The sequence below is a fragment of the Paroedura picta genome, chromosome 16 (genome assembly GCF_049243985.1).
Source record: "Paroedura picta isolate Pp20150507F chromosome 16, Ppicta_v3.0, whole genome shotgun sequence".
NCBI lineage: Eukaryota > Metazoa > Chordata > Lepidosauria > Squamata > Gekkonidae > Paroedura > Paroedura picta.
The window spans coordinates 26,227,624-26,249,580 of NC_135384.1; the positions used below are offsets into that span (position 1 = coordinate 26,227,624).

Here is a 21,957-nt window from a genome sequence, read left to right on the forward strand (position 1 = left end):
GGTGAGTAGAAAAACAGCTGTTTTTTATGCCCCGCTTATCTGTACCCAAAGTAGTCTCAAAGCAGCTAACAACTGCCTTCCCTTCCTCTCCCCACAACAGACACCCTGGGTAGGTGGGGCGGAGAGAGCCCTGACAGGACTGCTACATAAGAACAGCTTTAACAGGCAGCAAAGACCAAAATAGGGGTACAAAAGAAATCCTGACCTTGGCAGATTTTCAGCTTGAGTCATACTGTTTCAAATAGCTCCTTGTTGCACCTTGGTATGCAGAAAGCACCACCTTTTTCCAGGGTTGCTAACCTCCCGGTGGTAGCTGGAGATTCCCTGGTATTATTATTATTTATTAAATTTATTATTCGTCTCTCCCCGAAGGCTCGAGGTGAGTTACAATGCTTAAAACCCCAATTAAAAAAACCCTATACACAATAAAACAGTACAAAAATACGCGAACCCCATTAGCGGATAAGATGTGGCAGCAAAAAACAATAGCTAACTACAGCCCACCCCAAAGAAACCATTCTATTCTAGAGGGGAGGAAGACAGAGGGCGCCGTTGGCCTTCAACACTGCTGCTCTGATCACTCCCTATAGAGGGGCCCTGATCATCCTTGCCACCCGGCCTCAACCAACGACCTGTTGGAAGAGATCCGTTTTAACTGATCATCCTGTGACAGAGATCAGTTCCCCTGGAGGAAATGACTGCATGGAACATTGGACTCTGTGGCTTTATACCTTGCTGAAGCCCCTCATCAACACCCCCCCCTCCAGGAGATTCCCAACCTAGAGTTAGCAGGAGGGAGAAATTAACCCTTCAAGGTCCTCCTGTTTGAAGAGGCAGACTGCTGAGGTGAAGTTGCCAGCTCCAAGACCCTGGGGAGGGTGGGATTTGAGAATGTGTGTGACTATAGCAGAGCACAGTGTCGTAGAGTCCACCTCCCAAAGCAGCCATTACCTCCAAGGGAAACTGATCTCTCTAATCTGAAGGTTGGTTGTACTTCTGGGAGTAACCCATGTTCCACGTGGAGGTTGGCAAGCCAAGGCTCAGAGCCTGTAAACAGGCAGAACCAGACCACTGTTTTGCCTGGTCACGTCTAGCCTATCTCAAAAACAATGGATTTGGGGTGACACCGTAAACAGTCACTACAAGGAATGCTTTGGAACTGCCTAGTGTTGCTTGGTGCAATACAGCCCTTAGGAGAAGAATGATGGAGAACAATTTATTTGCACTTATTAAGCCCAATTGTCAATTAGGGCACAAGCCCATCTACGGCAACAGATGAAAGCCGAGGCCCGTGTTTCCCAAGCAGAGATGAAAACATCCTCCCCCATGGGTTGTGGAATGACGATGGGAGAGATTGTCGGGTGATCTTGAAAGCACTGTCACCATGGAGTGATTATGCTTAGCAAGCGATGAGATAGTCATCATGTGTAGGGAACATCTTGACTTCAAAAAGGTTGCTTAACCTTCAGCCAAGAGGACGTGGTTGCAAAATTACATCTTTGTTCATCTGAGTCCCGCCCAAAATGGAACCAAACAAGGACCATGCAGGGAATATTCCAACGCTGACTGGCTGGCCTGAGTAAACAGATGAATGAAAAGGAAAGAGGACGGTTATTTGACCAAGACGATTCCTGCAGTTAGAATATCCACAGATGTTGTAGTCGCATGAGAATCAAACATGGAACTGTCTGGGTATCCACAAGGTTTGGGAAGGTTTTGACCAATGGGTCACCTTCACAAGCGAGCCGATTGATGAGGAAACCCTGGGTGTGCCCGCTGTGGGTGGCGCATGGGGTGAAAATGCTGCTTCTTTTATCAGTGGCTTAAATCTTACTTCTAGTGGCACAGCCCTTAGAACAAAAGAAACATGGCTGTGTGCGCCTGTTGTCCCCCCTCCCGCAAATCAGTAACACCCAAAAAGACCTGTACAGCTGTATGTCTGTTAATTTATTATACATCTGGCACTATTACTTCAGCCTGAACAACAGCCAAACCTGGAAGTTTGCATTAGAGAAGGATAAAAACTAAGTGGTAAATATTCACATCTTGGCTTAGGAGGGTAGACTGAACCAGTCACAGTTTTTGGATATGTAACAAGAAGGATGGATGAGCCTGTTTTCAAGATGGTAACAATTACTTTATTAAATGACTCTCTACCGGAGGATATTTTAGGGATCATAACAGTGATTGGAGTTGTCAAGTAGGTCAAGACAAGCACACTTTCAAATTTTGTTTTCTTTAAGTTCCAAGACAGAAGGAGAGCAAGAGATAAAGAGAGAGAGGGAGTCAATATTGTATTGGCTTATCTTATACATTTCAAGTCTTAAGATTTGCACAATGTGCTTGACTCAGCACTTCAATACCAGGAAGGCCAACAAAACAGGACTCTCTGAGTTCCGCAGGGCCTGGCAGATGGAGCTCTTCCACCAGGTGTATGGTCGAGGCCAGGTTTGAGACTGGGGTTATAAGATCTTGGCCCCCACCACAAGGCCATTTCAAGGTACTGGTATGGACCGTTAAAGCCCTATGTAGCTCGGAGCCAGCATACTTTAAGGACTGCCTTCTTCCATAGGAATTTATCCATCCACCCTGGTCAACTTTGGATGCCCTAATTCAGGTGTCCTCACTAGCTGAGGGTCTATGGGTGGAAACCCAAGAAAGACCTTTCTTGATAAGAGCCAGTTTGGTGTAGTGGTTAGGAGTGCGGACTTCTAATCTGGCATGCCAGGTTCAATTCTGCGCTCCCCCACATGAAGCCAGCTGGGTGACCTTGGGCTTGCCACGGCACTGATAAAATTGTTCTGACCGAGCAGTGATATCAGGGCTCTCTCAGCCTCACCCACCCCACAGGGTGTCTGTTGTGGGGAGAGGAAGGGGAAGGCGACTGTAAGCCGCTTTGAGCCTCCTTCGGGTAGGGAAAAGCGGCATATAAGAACCAACTCTTCTTCTTCTTCATAATAGCACCAAACTTGGAACTGCCTTCCCAGTGGAATTTACCTGTTTTCCTCGATCGTTGTCTTCCACCAGCAAGTGAAGATGTTTTCTTTGGTCTAGCTCTTACTTGGTTGTGAACTCTTCTTAGTCCTCCTCATTGATTGTGTGCTTATGTGTTGATAGGTTTTATTGAATCATTATTTTAAAGATATTTGTATTTTAAACCATGTTTTACAACACAGTCCTGTGTAAATTTATTCCAGCATTGACCGAACTCAAGGGACTTACACTGGAGTAACTAGGGTTGCTCTCCTTATGTTTGAAAGGTTTGCCATCTCGGGAACCCTGAGTTGGGTAGAAAGGTGACATAGAAATGTTTTTATTCAGGATTAGTGGTAATGATAAAAATAATAATAAGAATGGGATCATTTTTAAACTTGGAGCTGAGAGATCCAGCTCTGAATTATGCATGTCCTGCATCTCCCACAACGCCCTAAGACTACTGGAAAATAATCAAACTAAAGATTGTAAAATTTGATGCCGTAGGCTTCCATAATGCTAATTAAAAGTGCTGTATAAATTAGGAATGATTAAAAAGCAGTTCTTTTTAAAAAATAAAGCAAAGTACAACCTGCAGCAGGTGTTTGCATGACAGGCTATTGGTACTACAGCAGCAATGTCCTCTTGGTACAGACTAGTGATAAATCTTTCACTTCGTATTAGACTATGGTGAACTGCAGTCAGGGAATATCATTGACTCGGCTGCAAGAACAGAGTTTTGTTTGCTTAGAAACATTAAAGGCTCAGAAATGTTAAATGCTCAGTCTTTCCAACAGAGGTGTCCAAGGCGGAGAACAATCAGCAAATCAAAATGTAAGACGGCGATTCTGTGATACTATAAAGTCCCATCGTGCAAAAAGTGTAAGGGCAATCATGTTACAAGCCCTCATCATGTGTTGCACTCACAACAAAACTCAGTAAGAATTCTTGTGTCATTAAGATCATCAGCTCTCAAAGCATCATGATAACAGAAACTGGAGCATCAAAGGATTTTCTGACTGAATCCAGAGGGAGAGCAAAGAACCCAAGAGAAAGCTAACTGAAATAAAAATATCTTCACTTGGCTAAGTCAGCCGAGGTGGCATAAGAGTAACCTCCCGGTGAAGTGTGTTCCATCCACTGCCATGGAGAAGGCACAGGCTTCTGTAGCTACCTGCTTGATTTTGGTTGGAATAGATATGGCAGGAGATCTGTGAAATGTGCATCTTCTATACATTCTCCTGTTTAATTGAAAACAGCCTGCCCTGTGTTCAGAAGAGTCCATTGTAAGAATATGCCTAAGCTAAATTTCGCATCTTAAAAGGACAAACATGATTTCCGCTTCACGATTTTCTTTTAATTTTGTATGCGTTAACCGCCACCCAAACAAAGAGAACAACCAGCCAAGCTCCCATGTTAATTAAAAATGCATCCTCGCTCTGCTTTATTCTTGCTTCCCATGCTGAGTCAAATTTTCCCGAACCCTCTGTGCACAATGCCTAATTGGTACAGCTTAACCAACTATCAGACTATTTTCCTTCCCTATTTTTCCTTGCCACGGGGTCACATCCTTCCACAATTAACGTGTGAATAATCACTCAGAAGTTTGTCATATGCTCTTTCCTGAGTTCTAGATGTTTTTAGATGAGGTTCTGAATTTTGGAGTGGAAAGCTGGTTGCAATGGCCTTCTTCCAAGGTGAATACAAATCACATACATAAGCAAATCAACTGGGGGGAGTGAGAGAATTACGAAAGTTGTTCTTTCTAACAGAACGGAATAAGAGAGGTCTTATTTTCTCCTTAAGAGCTTCTGGTGGCGCAGAGTGGTAAGGCAGCAGACATGCAGTCTGAAAGCTCTGCCCATGAGGCTGGGAGTTCGATCCCAGCAGCCGGCTCAAGGTTGACTCAGCCTTCCATCCTTCCGAGGTCGGTAAAATGAGTACCCAGCTTGCTGGGGGGTAAACGGTAATGACTGGGGAAGGCACTGGCAAACCACCCCGTATTGAGTCTGCCATGAAAACGCTGGAGGGAGTCACCCCAAGGGTCAGACATAACCTGTTGCTTGCACAGGGGATACCTTTACCTTTTACCTTTATTTTCTCCTTCCTTTTTATTACAGAGAGTTTGTTGTGTGTTTTTCTTTCCTACCTGAGTCTTAGGAACAATGCATTGAAATGCTGGAAATGAAAAGTTTTACACCTTGAGCATGCAAGGTGAAAGGACAGGGGAAAGTGGAGATGCACGTCTATTTCTCTTGCCCCAATGCGTTGTCTGAACTCAAACTCCTTGAGAGTGACAAAACACGGGCATGTCATTGATTGCCTTTGATAACGTAGAAGAAAACTCCCTTTGGCAAATCATTTTGGCACAAACAATAGGATTGGCCAACACATTGGGAAGGACCAGGAACACCCTTAGTGGCAACTCCCATGATGAAGAGTATAATAAGGATCAGCTGGGAGCGAGCATTTGCAGTCTGATCCCAAATTCCAGGCTGTACGGCTGAACTGGGGCTTTTGTGGGTTTTGGATTCTAAACATCTTTCATAATGAGTTACGGTGTCAAAGGATCCTCAAAGGGCAGTGGTGGCAGAGTTAGCATAAGTAGTGGTGGTGGAACCGTAAGCGGCGGAACTTGCATTGGTGGTGGGAGCGTTGGTGGCGGCGGCATCAGCAGCGGAAGTGGTGGCGTGAGTGGCGGAACTTGCATTGGTGGTGGAAGTGTTGGTGGCGGCGGCATCAGCAGCGGAGGTGGTGGAAGTATCAAAGTTAGGGGCTCATCCTCAGGATCCTCAAGAGGATATTCTGGAAGGAGCTTTGGTGGCGGTTCCAGAACCTATGGAGGAGGCAGTGGATTCAGCAGTGGCAGCTGCGGAAGGATAAGCAGAGGAAGAATCTGCTATGGTGGCACCTATGGAGGTGGAAGCAGCTATGGAGGTGGAGCTGGCTATGGTGGTGGACTAGGTTATGGTGGTGGTCTTGGCTATGGTGGTGGTGGTGGTTATGGCATGGGTGGTGGTGGCCTTGGCGGTGGCTTTGGCGGCGGTAGCATGAGTGGCGGAGGATTCAGTAGTGGCAGTTTTGGTGGAGCTGGCTTTGGAGACAGTGGCCTCCTCTCCAACAATGAAAAGTCAACCATGCAGAACCTTAATGACCGCCTGGCTTCTTACATGGACAAAGTCAAAGGCCTGGAAGATGAAAACAACCAGCTGGAGATCTTAATCAGAGACTGGTACCAGAAACATGGACAAACTGACGGACCAAGAGACTACAGTGGCTACTATCAACAAATCGATCAGCTCTACAATGAGGTAGATGATACTGCTTTAACAGTTACTCCAGAACGTTAGATATTTGGTCTTCACTGTGACGTTAAACTGAACGACATTGAATTGGCATAACTGAATGTACAGTAGAATGTGCTCATATTCAGTGCTTGGTAAATAGTGCAGGTATTTTAAGAAAAAAACATACTTTTTCATTCATAAGAAAATAATGAAAAGCTTAGATAGTAATTGTATGCTGAGGCCATTGTGTCTGACGGAATGGCGTGATTTAAAACTATATTTGATTGAGCATTTTTCGGGTGATTCACTGTACACTAAAAAGAGGCAATGATAGAGAAAAACATGAGCATCTAGTGTTTTATGTGGGATTTGCAGTGAAGCTGGTAGAAACTGGGGGAAAGCACACACATTCTCTGTCCAATCTACTCTCAAAATGCTAGCATGCCCTTCAATCTGAGCTACTAGGTCTAATAGCCACTAATTTTGTCCATTGCACTGATACAGCCTAATAAAGGCCTCATTTTCACAAACAGAAAATGAGAAAGCAAGCCTGTGTCTTAGGTGCATTGCTTCAGATGGAATGAAACTGATGTGACACAATAAGAACATAAGGGAAGCCATGTTGGATCAGGGCAGTGGCCCGTCCAGTCCAACATTCTGTGTCACACAGTGACACTCAGGTGACATCAGGAAGTCCACCTGTAGGACACCCCTGACATCTATATGCAAGTACACTTCATATGATAGAACCTCACTTCTAATGAGTTCTCTCTTGCAATCTCAAGTGGTAAAAGACTCACCTGCTGTTTCTGTGAGCTAAGGCTATTGTGATATTATGTGATGTGATACATTGAATCCACAATGTCCCAGTCTTATTTTGGGATACCTGATTTTGATAATAGCGAAATGGACTTGTTCAGGGATTGAGAAATACAATTAATTGCTTAAAAAAACAACAACCATGGACAATTATTTCTCCACATGCATGCCAAGGTTGGTAAGTCCAAATGAAGAAATTTGGAGTTAGCATACGATATACAGTCTTTCCAGTCTCCACCCAATTACCCCAAGCTAGGACATCACAGGCAATAGTAATTCTGACCCGCCTTTCTACAAGGTGTGGACTATGAGCCATGATGAGCCTGGGAAAGTTCCATAATTTCTAGCAGGAAGAAATCATTGCTTATGTCTAAAACGAGCCATCCACATCAGTAAATAAGGCTACAGAAAGATCCTCCAGCCCTTACAATGCTTCATCGAAGCAGCCCATCAACCCATGTTACACAATTGTAAGTGTACAAATATACACCCATAGTATGCACCATGTCCTCTTGCCCTCGCCCACCAGTGCAAACAGATGGATGTCAAATGTGAGGTTCCTAGCAGAGAGGCCAGTGTACATCTCTATGGTATTCTGCTTTGCTGTGGCCACCTAGGAGCAGCCAAAGGTATTGAAGGCCAACCATCTCCCTTCTTGTCTTCCAGCTGGTTACTGAAACCAATGATTACAACAAAATCCTGCTCAATATTGATAACACCAGGATGACTGCTGAAGATTTTAAGCTAAAGTGAGTATAGAATTTCTCAGAGGTGATTTATCCTAGTAGCACATGTAGGATGTGCCACGAGCCCCATAGTTCCAGAGATCCCGCAGTGCCTTTTGGTTAAGGGGGCCATCACACTGTGATTCGTAGAAGGTCTTTATACTTATACGCCTGGTGGACCACCAGAGCCTGGGGGGGGGGGGGGGGAGAGCTGTTAGTTGCTTCCAAAGTTCAAATTATCCCTAGGAAGGGCACCCTGCTGTTATAACACAAGTGACAGTTCCAGTTATGCTCTGCTAAAGCTCCACAAATCATTTACCTGGCTCTGGTGCTATGGGCCCCAAAAATCCTTCAACCAAGGTTGGAATTTTCCCCTTCTCCTTCAGATCGTAGCCTTGGCCCGTTTCATTTCAGAAATTAATTCTTTAAAGGGAAGCATATAAGTGGCTAATGGTGCAATCTGAAGCCCAATTCCAGTGGGCCTTCCTCCTACAAAAGTGTTCGAGAACATGTGGACTACAAAGCCAAAGCCGATAATGAAATGGTTGAAAGCAATGCCTACTGGGATTTCATCCTATTAGATCAGGGGTAGTCAACCTGTGGTCCTCCAGATGTTCATGGACTGCAATTCCCATGAGCCCCTGCCAGCAATTGTAGTCCATGAACATCTGGAGGACCACAGGTGGACTACCCCTGTATTAGATAACAGCCCCCCTAGGAACGTTCTTGGCTCTGTAGAACCTGCAAGATGGAGCCCTTCCGCCAAGTCTTTGGTTGAGGCCAGAGCAATGAAGATCAGGGCCCCCTCTTCATTCTTAACTAGAACAGCAGGCTTCCCCACGCCCCTGAGGCACTGGGTGGGTGGTTGTTGAGTGGGTGGGGGTGGATTTCAATTCGCCACTGAGCTAAGGTTGGTTTTAATCATGTTGGAATTTTGCCACTTTATAGCTTGCCGATAGTGACAAGTTAGAAATCCAATAATAAACAAACAAATAAATAAGTGACTTGCACAGCCAGTTTTATAAGTTAACGCAAATGTATTTTTTCAGTGGATGAGTAAAATGGTCTTCAGATGCTTCTCCACCTATTCAGAGTGTAACAGGGGAAAAAAAAATATCCCAGAAGCAAATTGAACCAGGCATTCTGAAAGCCACCTGAATATTCATAGAGCCCCTGGCAAGTCAACTGGTTTCGATTTAAACATACTGAAAAGGTCATGTGAATCAACGGTTTTGAGAATACACTAAGAAAAAAAAATGAACCGATTATATGTGAAGCAAGAGTCACAGTAATATAACAGAGATAAAGTTCATGAAGACACTCAGTAATGGTTCTTCCTTTCCATTTCCCCCCTTCTTTGTGGAGTAGGTACCAAACTGAAAGTGGTCTCCGTCAGAATGTGGAGGCCGATATCAATGGACTGCGTCCTCTGTTGGACCAGCTGACTATGAGCAGGTCTGATCTGGAGATGCAGTTTGAGTCTCTTAGAGAAGAACTGATCTGCCTCAAGAAGAACCACGAGGAGGTAAGAGCTCAAGAAGAAAAAGAAGCTCAAGAAGATTCAGTATTTTGAATCTCCTGTGAATCTCTCTCCAGTGTGGGTAATTATTACCCAGTGTGGGTCCACATGAAAACATGAAGCTCCACATCACCCATGGTGTCAGGGATTGGACCTGGGACCTTCTGCAGGCCAATCAGATATCACTGAGTCACAGCCCCGCCCCGCAATCTGGGATCAATATACATCTGTGCTCATAGGCACATAAATGCTTTTAGGGTTCTCATTGCATGTCATTTCAGCCAAGTGACTTTCTTTGAAAAGAAATGCAGCAACTAATGTTTGTAAAGATCACAAATGCACTGAATTAAAGGAAGTCGTGTCTTTCAATTGCAGGTTCAATTTTTGAGAAGATGTGAAGATACAACCCCTCAGACACTTAGTCTCTTGCTACTCAAAGAGCCAATGTGTGCATTAATATTTCCTCCCCCAGAAAAGGAAACAAGCCTGACTTAGAAACCTTGTCTGAGGCCAAGAAATAGAAGGGCATGAGCTACACACACTATTACCAGATCTTTCCCTGCCATTCCAGACTAACAATAACAGTTCCCTTGGAGAAAATAGATGCTTGGGTGGACTCTATAGCACTGTATTCCACTGAGGTCCCTGTCCACTCCAGGCTCCACCCCCCCAAGCCCCAGGAATTTCTCAACCTAGATTTAGCAACATTACCCCCCCCCCCCCCAATCCACTGCCAATGGCCAAGTGGGACCCAGCAACTTTACCTGGTTGGAAGGAAGAGAATGACTATTTCTTCTAGAGTCTGTTTCTTCTAGAATCTGTTTTCTCTTCTAATGTTCTGCTTTCCCCCAGCCATTGTTTCATTAACGATGCATTTAAAAAAAAAAGATATTTGTTGCTTTCATTTCATGATATACTATCTTTCCCTTCCTGCAGGCCCTGAGAGGACTGCAACACCAGTCTGGTGGTGATGTCAGTGTGGAAGTGAACGCTGCTCCTGGCCTGGATCTCAAGCAACGTCTTGATCAGCTCAGGTGTGAATATGAAAACATCATTGATCAAAACCGCAGAGACGTGGAACACTGGTATGAAACCAAGGTAAATGGAAGTTTGTCTGCACTCTCCAGGTGAATGGGTGGGAAAGTAGAGGACAATGTAACAGTCCAAAGGATCACCTGATGCTCTCCAGAGAAATAATAGGTATCAAACTTTGGTTTGGGTAGAGTGGAGGGACCAGGGAAGCAGGGACACCAGCCACTTCATCCTTTTGCACTAGAGTCACCACCCTCCAGGTAATGATTGGAGATCAGGGATGACATTTGTGCCTTTGATTTGATTGTATTTTTAGATGGAGGAGGTCCGCCAGCAGGTCACCTCAACTGGCACTGAGGTCGACAGCACCAACCAGCAAGTTTCAGACTTGAGACGCGAGTATCAGACGTTGGAGATTGAACTGCAATCCCAGCTCAGCATGGTAAGCAATGACACTGAAAGTGGTATCTTCTTTCCATCAGCAGTTGCCAAGGCTGCCTTGTTCCCTCCCCCTGGATGACCCTCTCTGCTGTCTGCATTTGCCTCCTCCCTCACGTGTTGCTTTCTGAACCTCAGATCCAGTCTCTGCAAAACAGTCTGGAAGACACGGAACGCCGGTACAATATGCAACTACAACAGATTCAGACCCTGATTGAGCCGGTGGAAGGAGAACTGGCCAGCATTCGGTGCGAGATCGAGAGCCAGAACCAGGAGTATCAATTGCTCCTGGGCATCAAGACCCGCCTGGAACAGGAGATCGCTCAGTACCGCCGACTGCTTGAGGAAGGACAGCAAGAAATGTAGGTGGACAGAAAGTCATAACAGAGAACCTCCACAAATGCTGCTTGAACATGTGCAACCACAGACACCAATGACTAGACTTGAAGAGTTTCCATTATAACCTTACTGATCATTTTGCAGCTAGGTCTCAAGGAGGACAACAAGTAACAAATTCTCTTGATCAGTGAATATATGATGATGGTACTTTATAAAGGCGCCACTAGACTCAAATTTGGTCCAGTTGATTCAGACCAACATGGCTACCCACCTGAATCTACTTTATATTTTTAAATTATTTATTTTTACATTGATATACCGCCCTCCCTTGAGGCTCATGAAACGTAGGGAACAAGAACAATACATCTAACTCATCAGCTATGTTGAATGGATAATATTGAGTCCAACTATCAGCCCTTTTAACCGAGTCCTTTCTATTACAAATGGCCTGAACTCTCTAAGTGGGCAGGGAGACGTTTATCCAAGACTCAGTGAAGATACTGGGTATGGACAACGTTTAGCAGTTGAAGCTCAATCAACAAGGAGGGTTCCCAACTTTTAAGGGGCACCAGGAGATCTGTTCTCCTGGAGAAAGTCACTGCTTTGAGAGTAGATTCTATGGCATTAGACCTGGCCGAAGTCCCTCCTCTCTGCACCTTGCACCCTGCCCACCCCCCCCCCCCCGCCAAAAAAAAATCCCCAGGTATTTCCCAACCCTAATCCACAAGTGCTGTTTGTATGGATTTGTTGTGCCATTTATGTTTCTGTTTTCCTTTTTTAGTGGCTCCGTCGGAGTCGGCTATGGAGGTGGAAGCATGGGAGGAGGATATGGAGGTGGAAGCATCGGAGGAGGAAGCATCGGAGGCGGGGGCAGAATAGTCGGTGGAGGCATCAGCGGCGGAAGCATGGGAGGAGGAAGTATGGGCATCGGAGGAGGCCGGCTTGGAGGAGGCGGCATCAGCGGCGGTGGCATGAGCAGTTCAGGCGGCATGAGCAGTTCAGGTGGCATGAGCAGTTCAGGAGGCATCAGCGGAGGCATCAGCGGAGGCGGCATCAGCGGGGGATCGTGCAGCCCAGCTGGAGGAAGTAGCCAAATTGGTGGAGGAAGCATGAGTGGAGGAGGCATGAGTGGAGGACTATCAAGCAGTCAGATTGGAGGAGGAGGAGGAGGCGTTAGTTCTTCACATTCTCAATCCTACTCCAGTTCACATTCCTCAGGTAAGGCTGGCCCAAGCGCAAGACGACTCCTCCCCCCCAGTTTTGATTGTTTCCATTATTGCTCCTTTTCTCAAACAGTGGGGTCATTAACTACCAAAGGCTATTTATTTATTAAATTTGTTGCCCGACACTCCTGGCAAGCGGGCTCATGGCGGGTTACCCAGCAAAGCAGTACAATAAAAACGCCAGTAAAATCCCCAGTTAAACCCTATTGTTATTTATCAATTGTGACAAAGTTCTGTTGTCAAGGCAATGGGGATGGGGAGGTGTCAATCTTGGGTATGTGCAGGAGTTGTACCTGTGCACAGCTGCCTTTGTACATCAGCTCCTCGAAACAGAAATTAGCTATGGCTACTAAGCACATGCAAACTGTACATGTGCCTACAGTCACCATATGGGAACATCTAAGAGTAGTTGTGCCCACTTTTTCCTACACACTTCTAATCTTATGTTAAGGCTAGACCAGGGCTATTCCAGGCAGGACTGCAAGCCTATACTTTTAGACCTTGACATGTTCTTCTTCTACATTGGATTAGAACGAGGAAGAGGAAGTTAGGCGAAGGGGGAAGTGGAGAAGACATGCTCCACTACTATTTTGCAGATGGTTTTCCACTGCATTGTATGACAACCCTTTTTGGGGCAGTGGCTAAGACCACGGTATAGTGGCTAAGAGCAGCAGCTTCTAATCTGGCGAGCCAGGTTTGATTCCCCGCTCTTCCTCATGCAGCCAGCTGGGTGACCTTGGGCTTGGCACAGCCCTGATAGTGCTGTTCTGACTGAGCAGTCCTGTCAGAGCTCTCTCAGCCCCACCTCCCTCACAGGGTGCCTATTGCAGCAAGAGGAAGGGAAGCGGACACATTGGTACTCATCCAGGTTGTGAAAAGCGGGCTGTAGAAACCAACTCTTCTTCTTTCTGAGAGTAATTTGCAACAGGCTACAATCCTTGGAATTTGTGCATTTAATGACCCGGCTATTCCCTGGTTCTTCTCCTTTTTTTCAACAGGACACGGAAGGAAATCCATGGATTAATCAGCTGCCGCATGAAGATGCTCTGACCCCAAGCCGTACCCCAAGTAGTTCTGCTGATAAAGAGTGCGATCACTGACATTCTGTGCAACGCGAACCCACTGAACCGACAGGATTCTCTTTGCCAGCTACCTGACTTCACCCTCTCTCCACAGAAGTCTATTGCAGCGGCTTCCACCAATCCCCCACCCTGCTAGTTTCTTCCATTCTGTAATGTTCTTTGTAGCAGAACGTCTTCTCGCTTGACCTTGTGACATAGAATGGCTGACCCCTCGGCCTTCTACTGTTGATGGAGGCTGTCTAATAAAGCTCTATTGCTGCTTGATGCAATCAGAAAAATTCTGCTTGTCCGGTCACTGTTATTTCTGCAGAGCAACCGCTTGAGAGCTGCTGGCAGTCTGAGTAGACCAGACTTTCTAGGCCTTTTTTTACCCTTGAGAGACCCCTGAAATGTTCAATCGTACCAAATACGGTTGGGAAGCGCAGCTATGTACATGCTAACCTAGGGCCCCTCCCCCTTCCTGCCCATTCAGTTCCATCATTGGCCATTGGGGGGATTGACATGGCCACATATCAACCTGCCCCCCCCCCACCATTTTAATGGTGAGAAAGCCTGGAGTAGACAATACTGACCTCGATGGACCAATCAACCAGAATAAGGCAATTTCCTGTGCTCAACATAATGGATCCTGGTGTCTGAAAACGATGCATGAATAAGATCATCCATGCACATCAGGGAAGTCTGTGTATGGACAACTTCCATGTCCTATAAGGTCCTCAGGGTCTCAATATGGCAATGTGGGCCACATTATCAGGGTACCTTCTTCTCTTTCACTGTAGTAACATGTTCAGTAGACTACTGGGAATTTTTGGACTTGGCTCAGTTCTGAGTCTCTCCAGAGAAATAGAGCTGCAGGGTAACAGAGCATTTTGAAAGCATTCAGTTATTTAGTTACCTTTGTGGATGAGGCATCAATCCAGGCTCACAGTGCTTTACTGGGAAAGCTTGTTTTCAAAATATATATTATATTCATCTGGTTCAGTCAGCTTACTGAAGCTGAGTGCAAAGCTCAAAGAGAAGTTACAATAGCAACACATTACAAGCCTCTTGTGGCTAGGCTGCAGGCAGACTACATGCCACACATCAGCAGATGGAGAGAGCTAAACCTAATGGCTGCACTTTGCTTCTGTAAAGAAACACACACTGATCTGATCTTCCTGAAGAAAGAGGAAGTAGGCAGGAGCCTACCTTAAACACAGGACTCCCCAGAACACATGGCCCAGAATTCCATGCACCCTCACCAATGACTACTTGAAGTTACTAGTGAACACACAGGCACAACTCGGCTGCTTAAACAGCTTAAGAACAGTCCTTCAAGGCTGACTTCACTAAATTACTTGCTGATTGCAATTTGAACACTTACACTATGTCCTGGTCCCACAAGTCTGAATGGTTCACCGATTAAATACAGACTGAGCTCAACTCCTTGCTTAGCCACCATAACTCCCACTCCTAGACAATGTGTTTTTGGAAAGATACTACTTACATACAAACTATACAAGTTCAGGCTTGTCCCTGAAACTGAGGACCCATCTTTGGATTGTTAATTCTACCTTCCACCATAGTTAACACAGCAAGGCTTTTAGTAATTCGCCACATTTCCTATGCAAAATAATGATCTTATTTCTTTATGCCTGTAGTCCCACTGTGCATGTTGAATAGATCACAGAGCAGCCCTGCTGGATAAAATGGTTGTTCTGTAGGGTAGACTCCATAGGATTGTATGTTGCTAAGGTCCCTTCCCTCTCCCCCAAACCCAGATTCCTCAAACACCACCTCCAAACCTCAAGGAATTTTCCAGCCTTCAGTTTTCAATCCTACTTGCCACCTCTCCAGAAGTATCATCCATCCAGCTTGTTTCTTTCATTCATAAAACCAGACTGAGAGCTAAAGGAAAGCAATAAAAGGGAAAGGGAGGAGCCAAGTACAAAATGGCTGCCATGGGACCGGGAGGAGCCAAGTATAAAATGGATACCATAGGAAGGGGAGGAGCCAACTACAAATGGCTGCTGCAGGAATGGGAGGAGCCAGGTACAAAATGGCTACCATGGGAAGGGGAGGAGCCAACAATAAAATGGCTGCCATAGGAAGGGGAGGAGTCAAGGAGTCTTTCTGAGTCCTTTTGTTGTTTCTCTATACTATTGCTTTGGATGAACAAGCCCCTGGCAACTGCTTTCCCCGCAACCCGTACTGTTTTAGCTTCTATATCACCTTGCCAGTTAGTCTGGAGAGAGTACTTAATCAACAGTTTAGCTTGTGTCACAATTTCTGGTTTCTTCAGGAGAAATTCATTTATTCTCCATTCAAATTTTTTTCCCCTGTAGACTTTCCCAGTTAATAAAATTACCTTATGATCTGAAAATGTAAATGTGTTCAACCTGGGAATTAAATTGCTCGTTATCCAAACCCTATCTATTCTGGAATATGAATTGTGTCTTTTGGAATAAAAAGAACATTCAAAAGATTTAGGATTGTGAAATTTCCATACATCTTGAAAATCCCGGGATTCCAGAGTTTATTTAAACCTTCCCAGTAAGTTTCCCTTTCTCTGTACTCTAGGAAAGTCAGATTTCCAATCTAATTAAACACCATCTTAGGTTCACCCAAAATGCCACACCACATTTCTTTTTTGTGCTGGAGGTTATAGATTCCTCCCCTAGATTCTTCCTGGTCAAAAACCTTTTATCACCTTTTTAAACAAAGGCATGAATAAGACTGTGAACAGAGTGCTTACACTCTAAATCTCACGCCTTGAATAAATCTTTATTGGTTTTAAAGGTACTGCTGGACATGTGTTTTTTGGAGGCACATTACATCCAACTTAAACTTACATACGAAATGCAATACTCTACCTCGCTTAACCTTTTCGTTTAACCCTAACCCTAACTCATATTCACATAGGAAAACCCAGCTGCAAAATATGTTAGTACTTTTTGTCCCTCAGTAATTTTTGAGGCACGTGATAGAGATGCAGCAAGTCATCCCAGGCAGCAGCAAACAGCTGAATTAGGATACCTAAAAAGCATAATCTTTAACTTGCTGGGTTGTGTGCGTGTGAACTTTTCTTTTCTCGTATCTTTTCCCTTCTTTTCTTGAAGTCAGTTCATCTATCTCCCCCCTCACCTTGCACTCTTTCATGCCCTTCCTCAGGAAAACCGAGTTTCAGAACAAGGAAACACAAGAGTGACACCTACAGGGAAGGCCTTTTGTGCTGAGCCGGCTGAGCTCTGCAGAGGTTCCTCTCCTCCCCATCCTACTGCCTGCCAGCCAGAGAGGGATCAGACCTTCCGTTCCTTACTATGTCACTCCGCAGTGGCTGCTGAGCATCTTGTCCACCACCAGGTGGCACACATTAGATTGCATTTGCTCTATGTTTCAGAGACAAGCCCGGACGGCAATTTAAGGCAAGTTGGTCAGCTCTTCCTTAGACACAACCTACAGTCCAGCCTTTCTTTTCCTTCCTCCTTGCACCCAAGCCCCACATCAGGTCCCCACATCAAATCAGCCATCTGAGGATTCCCAATACTATGAGCATGAGGCTGGCAATGAGTGAAGGGTCAATGGGAGGATGGGGCTTGCTAGAGATAGTGATGTCATCGATGTGGCCAAAAGTGGCATTGTTAAATAACTGGCCATGCTGCTCACCATTTCCTCCACTTCTCCCCCACTGTCGAACTCTGTGTCAGCTGGGGGAGAGGAGGACGGCTACCCAGACAATGGCTGAACTGGTCTGATTTACAGCTCCTAATAGCATGCCAACCTCCAGGTGGGCCCTGGGGATCCCCTGGAATTACAGTGCATCTCCAGACTACAGAGATCAGTTCCCCTGGAAAAAAGGGATGCTTTAGAGGGGGGGACTTGTGGCCTCTGTGGCCTCTGTGACTCAGCTGAGATCCCTGTCCTCCCCAGGCTCTATCCCAAAATTTCTAGGAGTTTCCCTACTTGGATCTGGCTACATTACCCCCCTCCCATCCCCCTGCTGGTAGTCATGAGGGACCCAGAATGTCTGACTCATAAGAGTATCATTTTTTGTCATGTATACCCTACCTTTCTCCCCAGCAGGGATTGAAGGTGCCTTACACTGTTGCCTGTGCTTGATTTTCTTGGCTTTGGGGATCCTACCTTTGGACCAACAAGACATCCTTTCAACGGTCTAGTTTAGATGCTGGGACACCTCCACTATTTCATCCCTATCTTCATATGTCAGCATATCCTGGACTTAGGTCGGAGAAGAAGTCAGGGACTGCAACTACTGTCTTGTGACCCAGGTGTGGGACGAGGCAGGGGGCCACACAGATGGTAAGGTGCAACCTTTGGCCTCTGCCAAATGCCTGATGGAAGAGTGCCATTTTACAGGCTCTTTGGAACTTTCTTTGGAAATTTCAAAAGGACCAGGATCTCTGCTAGCAGCTCAAATTTACCAGGCTGGAAACAGGGCTGAAAAAGTCCTGGCTCTGGTTGAGGCCAAATGCACCAAGTGCCATCTTGGTGTCGTGGTTAGCAGCTCTGACTTCTAATCTGGTGAGCTGGGTTTGATTCCTCACTCCTCCTCCACATGCAGCCAGCTGGGTGATGTTGGGCTCTTACCAGCCCTGATAGTGCTGTTCTCTCTCTCAGCCCCACCTAACTCACAGGGTGTCTGTTGTGGGGAGAGGAAAGGGAAGGTGTTTGTACGCTGTTTTGAGGCTCCTGCTGAGAAAGCAAAATATAAGAATCAACTCTCCTCCTCCTCTTTGGGGCCAGGGATCACCAGCAGGTTGGAATTAGCTGAACAGAGAGCTCTTCAGGGGGCGTATACAGACCCTCAGGCATGCAGGTCCTAGACTTGGCTCTACTTTGTTTTGATGGTCAGTGGCCTCCAGGGTACACATGAAACTGCCTTATACCAAATCAGGTCCCTGGTCCCTCAGGGTCAGCGTTGCTTACTCAGATGGGCATCAGCAAGATCTAAGGGTCTCCTGCTGCCAGTTCCTTTTTTACACATCATGCAGGGGACTGAATTTGGGACTAGCTTGGATAAGCCAAACTTTATTCTAATCAGGCAATTTTTCAGCTCATCTGAGCCAAACCGCCCATGCCTTGCATTAAAATAATCCGATTCAGGGTGGTCAAATGGTGATTTGGCAATCAGTTTACAATTAAATGTGCCCCCCCCCCCGAGAAACTATGCCTGAGAAATTCCTTGGCAGGGTGGGTAGATGGAAGGCCTACCAGATATTGCCCTGCACACATGCACAGGGATACATTTAATTATACTGTAGTACTACTAGAGCTGAACTGTGGCTGACAAAAGAGGTTAAGGTGGTGAACTTTGGCAATCAGACATGCTCAGGGAGTGAATTTGAGAGGAATTAGTCACTGACCCGGGAGGCTGTTGTGCCAGATTCATGAATGTGCTGTGGAAGGGTGTGGTCCCGTGTCAGGAAGGTCATGATTCCCAGCAAGTCAGTGCCTCTTCCCAACTTGTCTTCATGTACATTGAGGCTGGCAGCAGCCATTGAAGGTATTAAGCCTGCAGGTTCAGTGATCACAGACTCCAAGTCTTCAAAACAGCAGAGTAAAACAGGCAAACTCATGCACTTTTATACCTTTCAGGCAGCCAGCTGTTGCCTCTGATTGGCTCCAAGCAGAGCAATCTGATTAGCCCTAGTGGAGCAATCTGAGCAATCTGATTGGCCCTTAAGTGGAACAATCCAATTGGCCCTAATTAGAGTAATCCGATTGGCTCTGGCAGAGTGATCAGGTTCCTTGGTTGGTTAGTTCCTTGGCTAGCAGATAACCCTCATTTGCATCTGCGTCCAAATGCCCACAGAAATAACAAAAGGATCTCGCTGGGCTTGACATTCCCCTGGATTGTGCTGAAGCCAAGTGGGAGGGGATCAAGAGCAATGCTACGGCCATGCGGAGTGGTGGCTGATCCTGGATCCTTGCAGGCCACTTTTGCTTAAGGTGAAGCTTCGATGACTCAATGGGGGCATGTGTAAACATAACTGTCCAATCCAGCCAGAGTGGTGTAATGGTTAAGAGCAGCAGCTTCTAATTTGAAAACTGGGTTTGATTCCCCGCTCCTCCTCCATGCGCAGCCAGCTGGGTGACCATGGATAGTCACAGTCCTGTTAGAGCTGTTCTCACACAGCAATTCTGTTGGACCTCTCTCAGCCCCACCTATCCCACAGGGTGTCTGCTGTGGGGAGAAGAAGGGAAGGTGACTGTAAGCCACTTTGCGTAAAAAACGAGGTAGAGGTTTATATCTTTTGGAGGTCAGGCCAGGAGGAGGGCTTATGCTCTGCTATTGTGCAACTGATTTCTGTCTCCAAGGGCAACAAGCCGTGTCTTAAAGTTTCAGGTGTGTTTGCTTTTACCTGAATCTGGGCATTTGATAGCCAGCGCGTGTGCCAGGGGAGTCTGCAGCGAGGCAAATGGAGTCACCCACATGGAATGCGATCATTCATCACTCACAATTGGTACGGAAAAGGCTGAGACTGAGAAGGGAATCCAACCCACTCCAGGAGTGACCCCCCCTCCTGAGATCAAGCAGAGTTCACTCCCCAGCCACACCGCATCTCCTGCTCAGCATGGAATTTAGCCCAGCAGGGTTGGCACGCTGCACTGGACAGAAAGAAGAAGACATTCCAGCAAGCTCACAGGAAGGCTCGGGAATCTGGAAGACATCTTGTGAAGCAAAACAGTGTTCACACACCCGCTGCACAGCAGAAGGGATCAGCCAAGCCTTGACTGCTTTCTCATTCTTTCTCACACCCCACCAGGCGCAGAACCCCTGATGGAACAAGGCCATGTGCAGCTTTGGCTGAAGTTTAAGCTATTTTCTGCTCTCCGCCACACAAGAATGTGTAATATATGGCTCACCCTCTACCTATATGTGTGGACTGTTCATTCCCATTTCATTGTGTCTGAGGAAGGGTGTGTGCACACGAAAGCTTACACCTTGGATGAAACTTGCTTGGTTGCCCCTGGAATCTGTCTCCTGAATCCTGACACTCTGCTTGTCAATACCTGGGCTGTTTTCTTTTGGGTCAGAGGGCTGGGCAATCAGATGACCCCTCCAGCTGAAACCAGGACCTAGTCTGCACACATAGGATAATGCACTTTCAAGGTGCTTTGGCAGCTGGATTTTCCTGTGCGGAACAGGATAATCTACTTCTAAAGTGCATTGAAAGGGCATTATCTATTGTGTGCAGACTGGGCCCAGGACTCCCCACAACCCTGAAACTGCTTTTAAAAATTGCCAGGAAGAGCCAGCCATGCGTCTTGAAGCATCTCAGCTATGTCGGCTCCTGCTTGCGGATCTCCTGTTCATTTCAGTAAGATTTCCACAGGACTACCAAGGTTTTTAATCTTGTTCAGATCGATGGGCATTTGATATCCCTGAGGGTTAAACAACCGAAACCTACTTCAGAGCTGCAGTGGTGTGTATGTGTGTAAAACCTGAGAAAACCAGGCAGCAGCCCAACATTTTTTAATAAGCGCAGTGTAGTCGGTACCAGGGGATTCCAAGATTAGCAATAACATTTTGCAGATGGCGCCGCCTGAAGGGAAGGAAATTTAGCCAATTTTATAACAGGGTGTTTGGGCACTGTGCCCTGAATCATTTTATCGGCACAGAAAAGCACAGCTGCAGACTGCCCTTCGGCAAGTCAGCACAGGGAAATTTGTAACAGCACCTAACCTTCTAGACACAAATGACTCTGTGGGTGTAGATTTGGCTGCTGGCTTGACTTATGTCTTCACAAATAGGCTTTAACATTGACTAGTGCAATTCCACTGGGAAATTCTCAGGGATATGCATAGGGGCTGCTTTTTATTTTAAAACAGATTATAAAGAAGTGCCTCTGACTAGGGACAGAGAGCACTATTCATCACCAGATGCACCCACTGCCTGTAAATTCTGTTACAGCAGAGTGTCCATGCACACCTTCTCTCTCCCCATGTTGTATTATCAGTTTATCCATTCTTACAGGGCCATAGTTAGTATCTGTGAACGGCTTGTGATTTACATCGCATCTTACATTTAGTTCAAGAAGGTCAGAACGGACTGTGGGTAAATTAGGATGAGACATAGGGGCTTGTCCACAGTGTAACTCAATTCTGCTAGATTTTAGAGTGAACTATATATTTTTGTGGAATTTTTAAATGTTGTCTGCCCTACGTCAGCCAGGACAGGGTGGAATAGAAATTTGATGAAGAAGAAGAAGAAGAAGAGGAGGAGGAGGAAGAGGAAGAGGAGGAGGAGGAGGAGGAGGAGGAGGTGGTGCCCAGAAACTCAAAGCCCTCTCTGTATCTTCAATTTAAAGTGCAAATTTGGCTCCAAAGCTATTCCTCTGCCCTCCCTTTAAGTTCTAAAGGCTAGATTTCAAGCTCCCCCATTATTATATTTTAAGCTTTATTGTTTGAAATGCTTGCCACCTTGGGCCCTGAGTGGAAACGTGGCATAGAAATAGTTTAAATAATAAATAGTCCGGCATCCCATTTCACATAGTGGCCAACCAGCTGCCCCAGAGA

At 46.0% G+C, this 21,957-nt stretch overlaps 1 protein-coding gene across 1 annotated transcript; it reads left to right on the plus strand.

Moving 5' to 3' along the window:
- Positions 1 to 5,522: 5,522 nt before the first annotated feature.
- LOC143825519 (uncharacterized) lies at positions 5,523 to 13,379 on the plus strand. Its single transcript, XM_077313546.1, has 8 exons — positions 5,523 to 6,284; positions 7,746 to 7,828; positions 9,173 to 9,329; positions 10,260 to 10,421; positions 10,672 to 10,797; positions 10,932 to 11,155; positions 11,914 to 12,350; positions 13,354 to 13,379. Exons 1-8 carry the CDS (start codon positions 5,523 to 5,525, stop codon positions 13,377 to 13,379), a joined length of 1,977 nt encoding a protein of 658 aa, XP_077169661.1.
- Positions 13,380 to 21,957: the final 8,578 nt, after the last annotated feature.

Coding starts and splice junctions, on each gene's coding strand:
- LOC143825519 (XM_077313546.1), top strand. CDS start 5,523: ATGAGTTACGGTGTCAAAGGATCCTCAAAGGGCAGTGGTGGCAGAGTT. Junction 6,285..7,745: donor TCGATCAGCTCTACAATGAG/GTAGATGATACT, acceptor CTTGTCTTCCAG/CTGGTTACTGAAACCAATGA. Junction 7,829..9,172: donor GCTGAAGATTTTAAGCTAAA/GTGAGTATAGAA, acceptor TTTGTGGAGTAG/GTACCAAACTGAAAGTGGTC.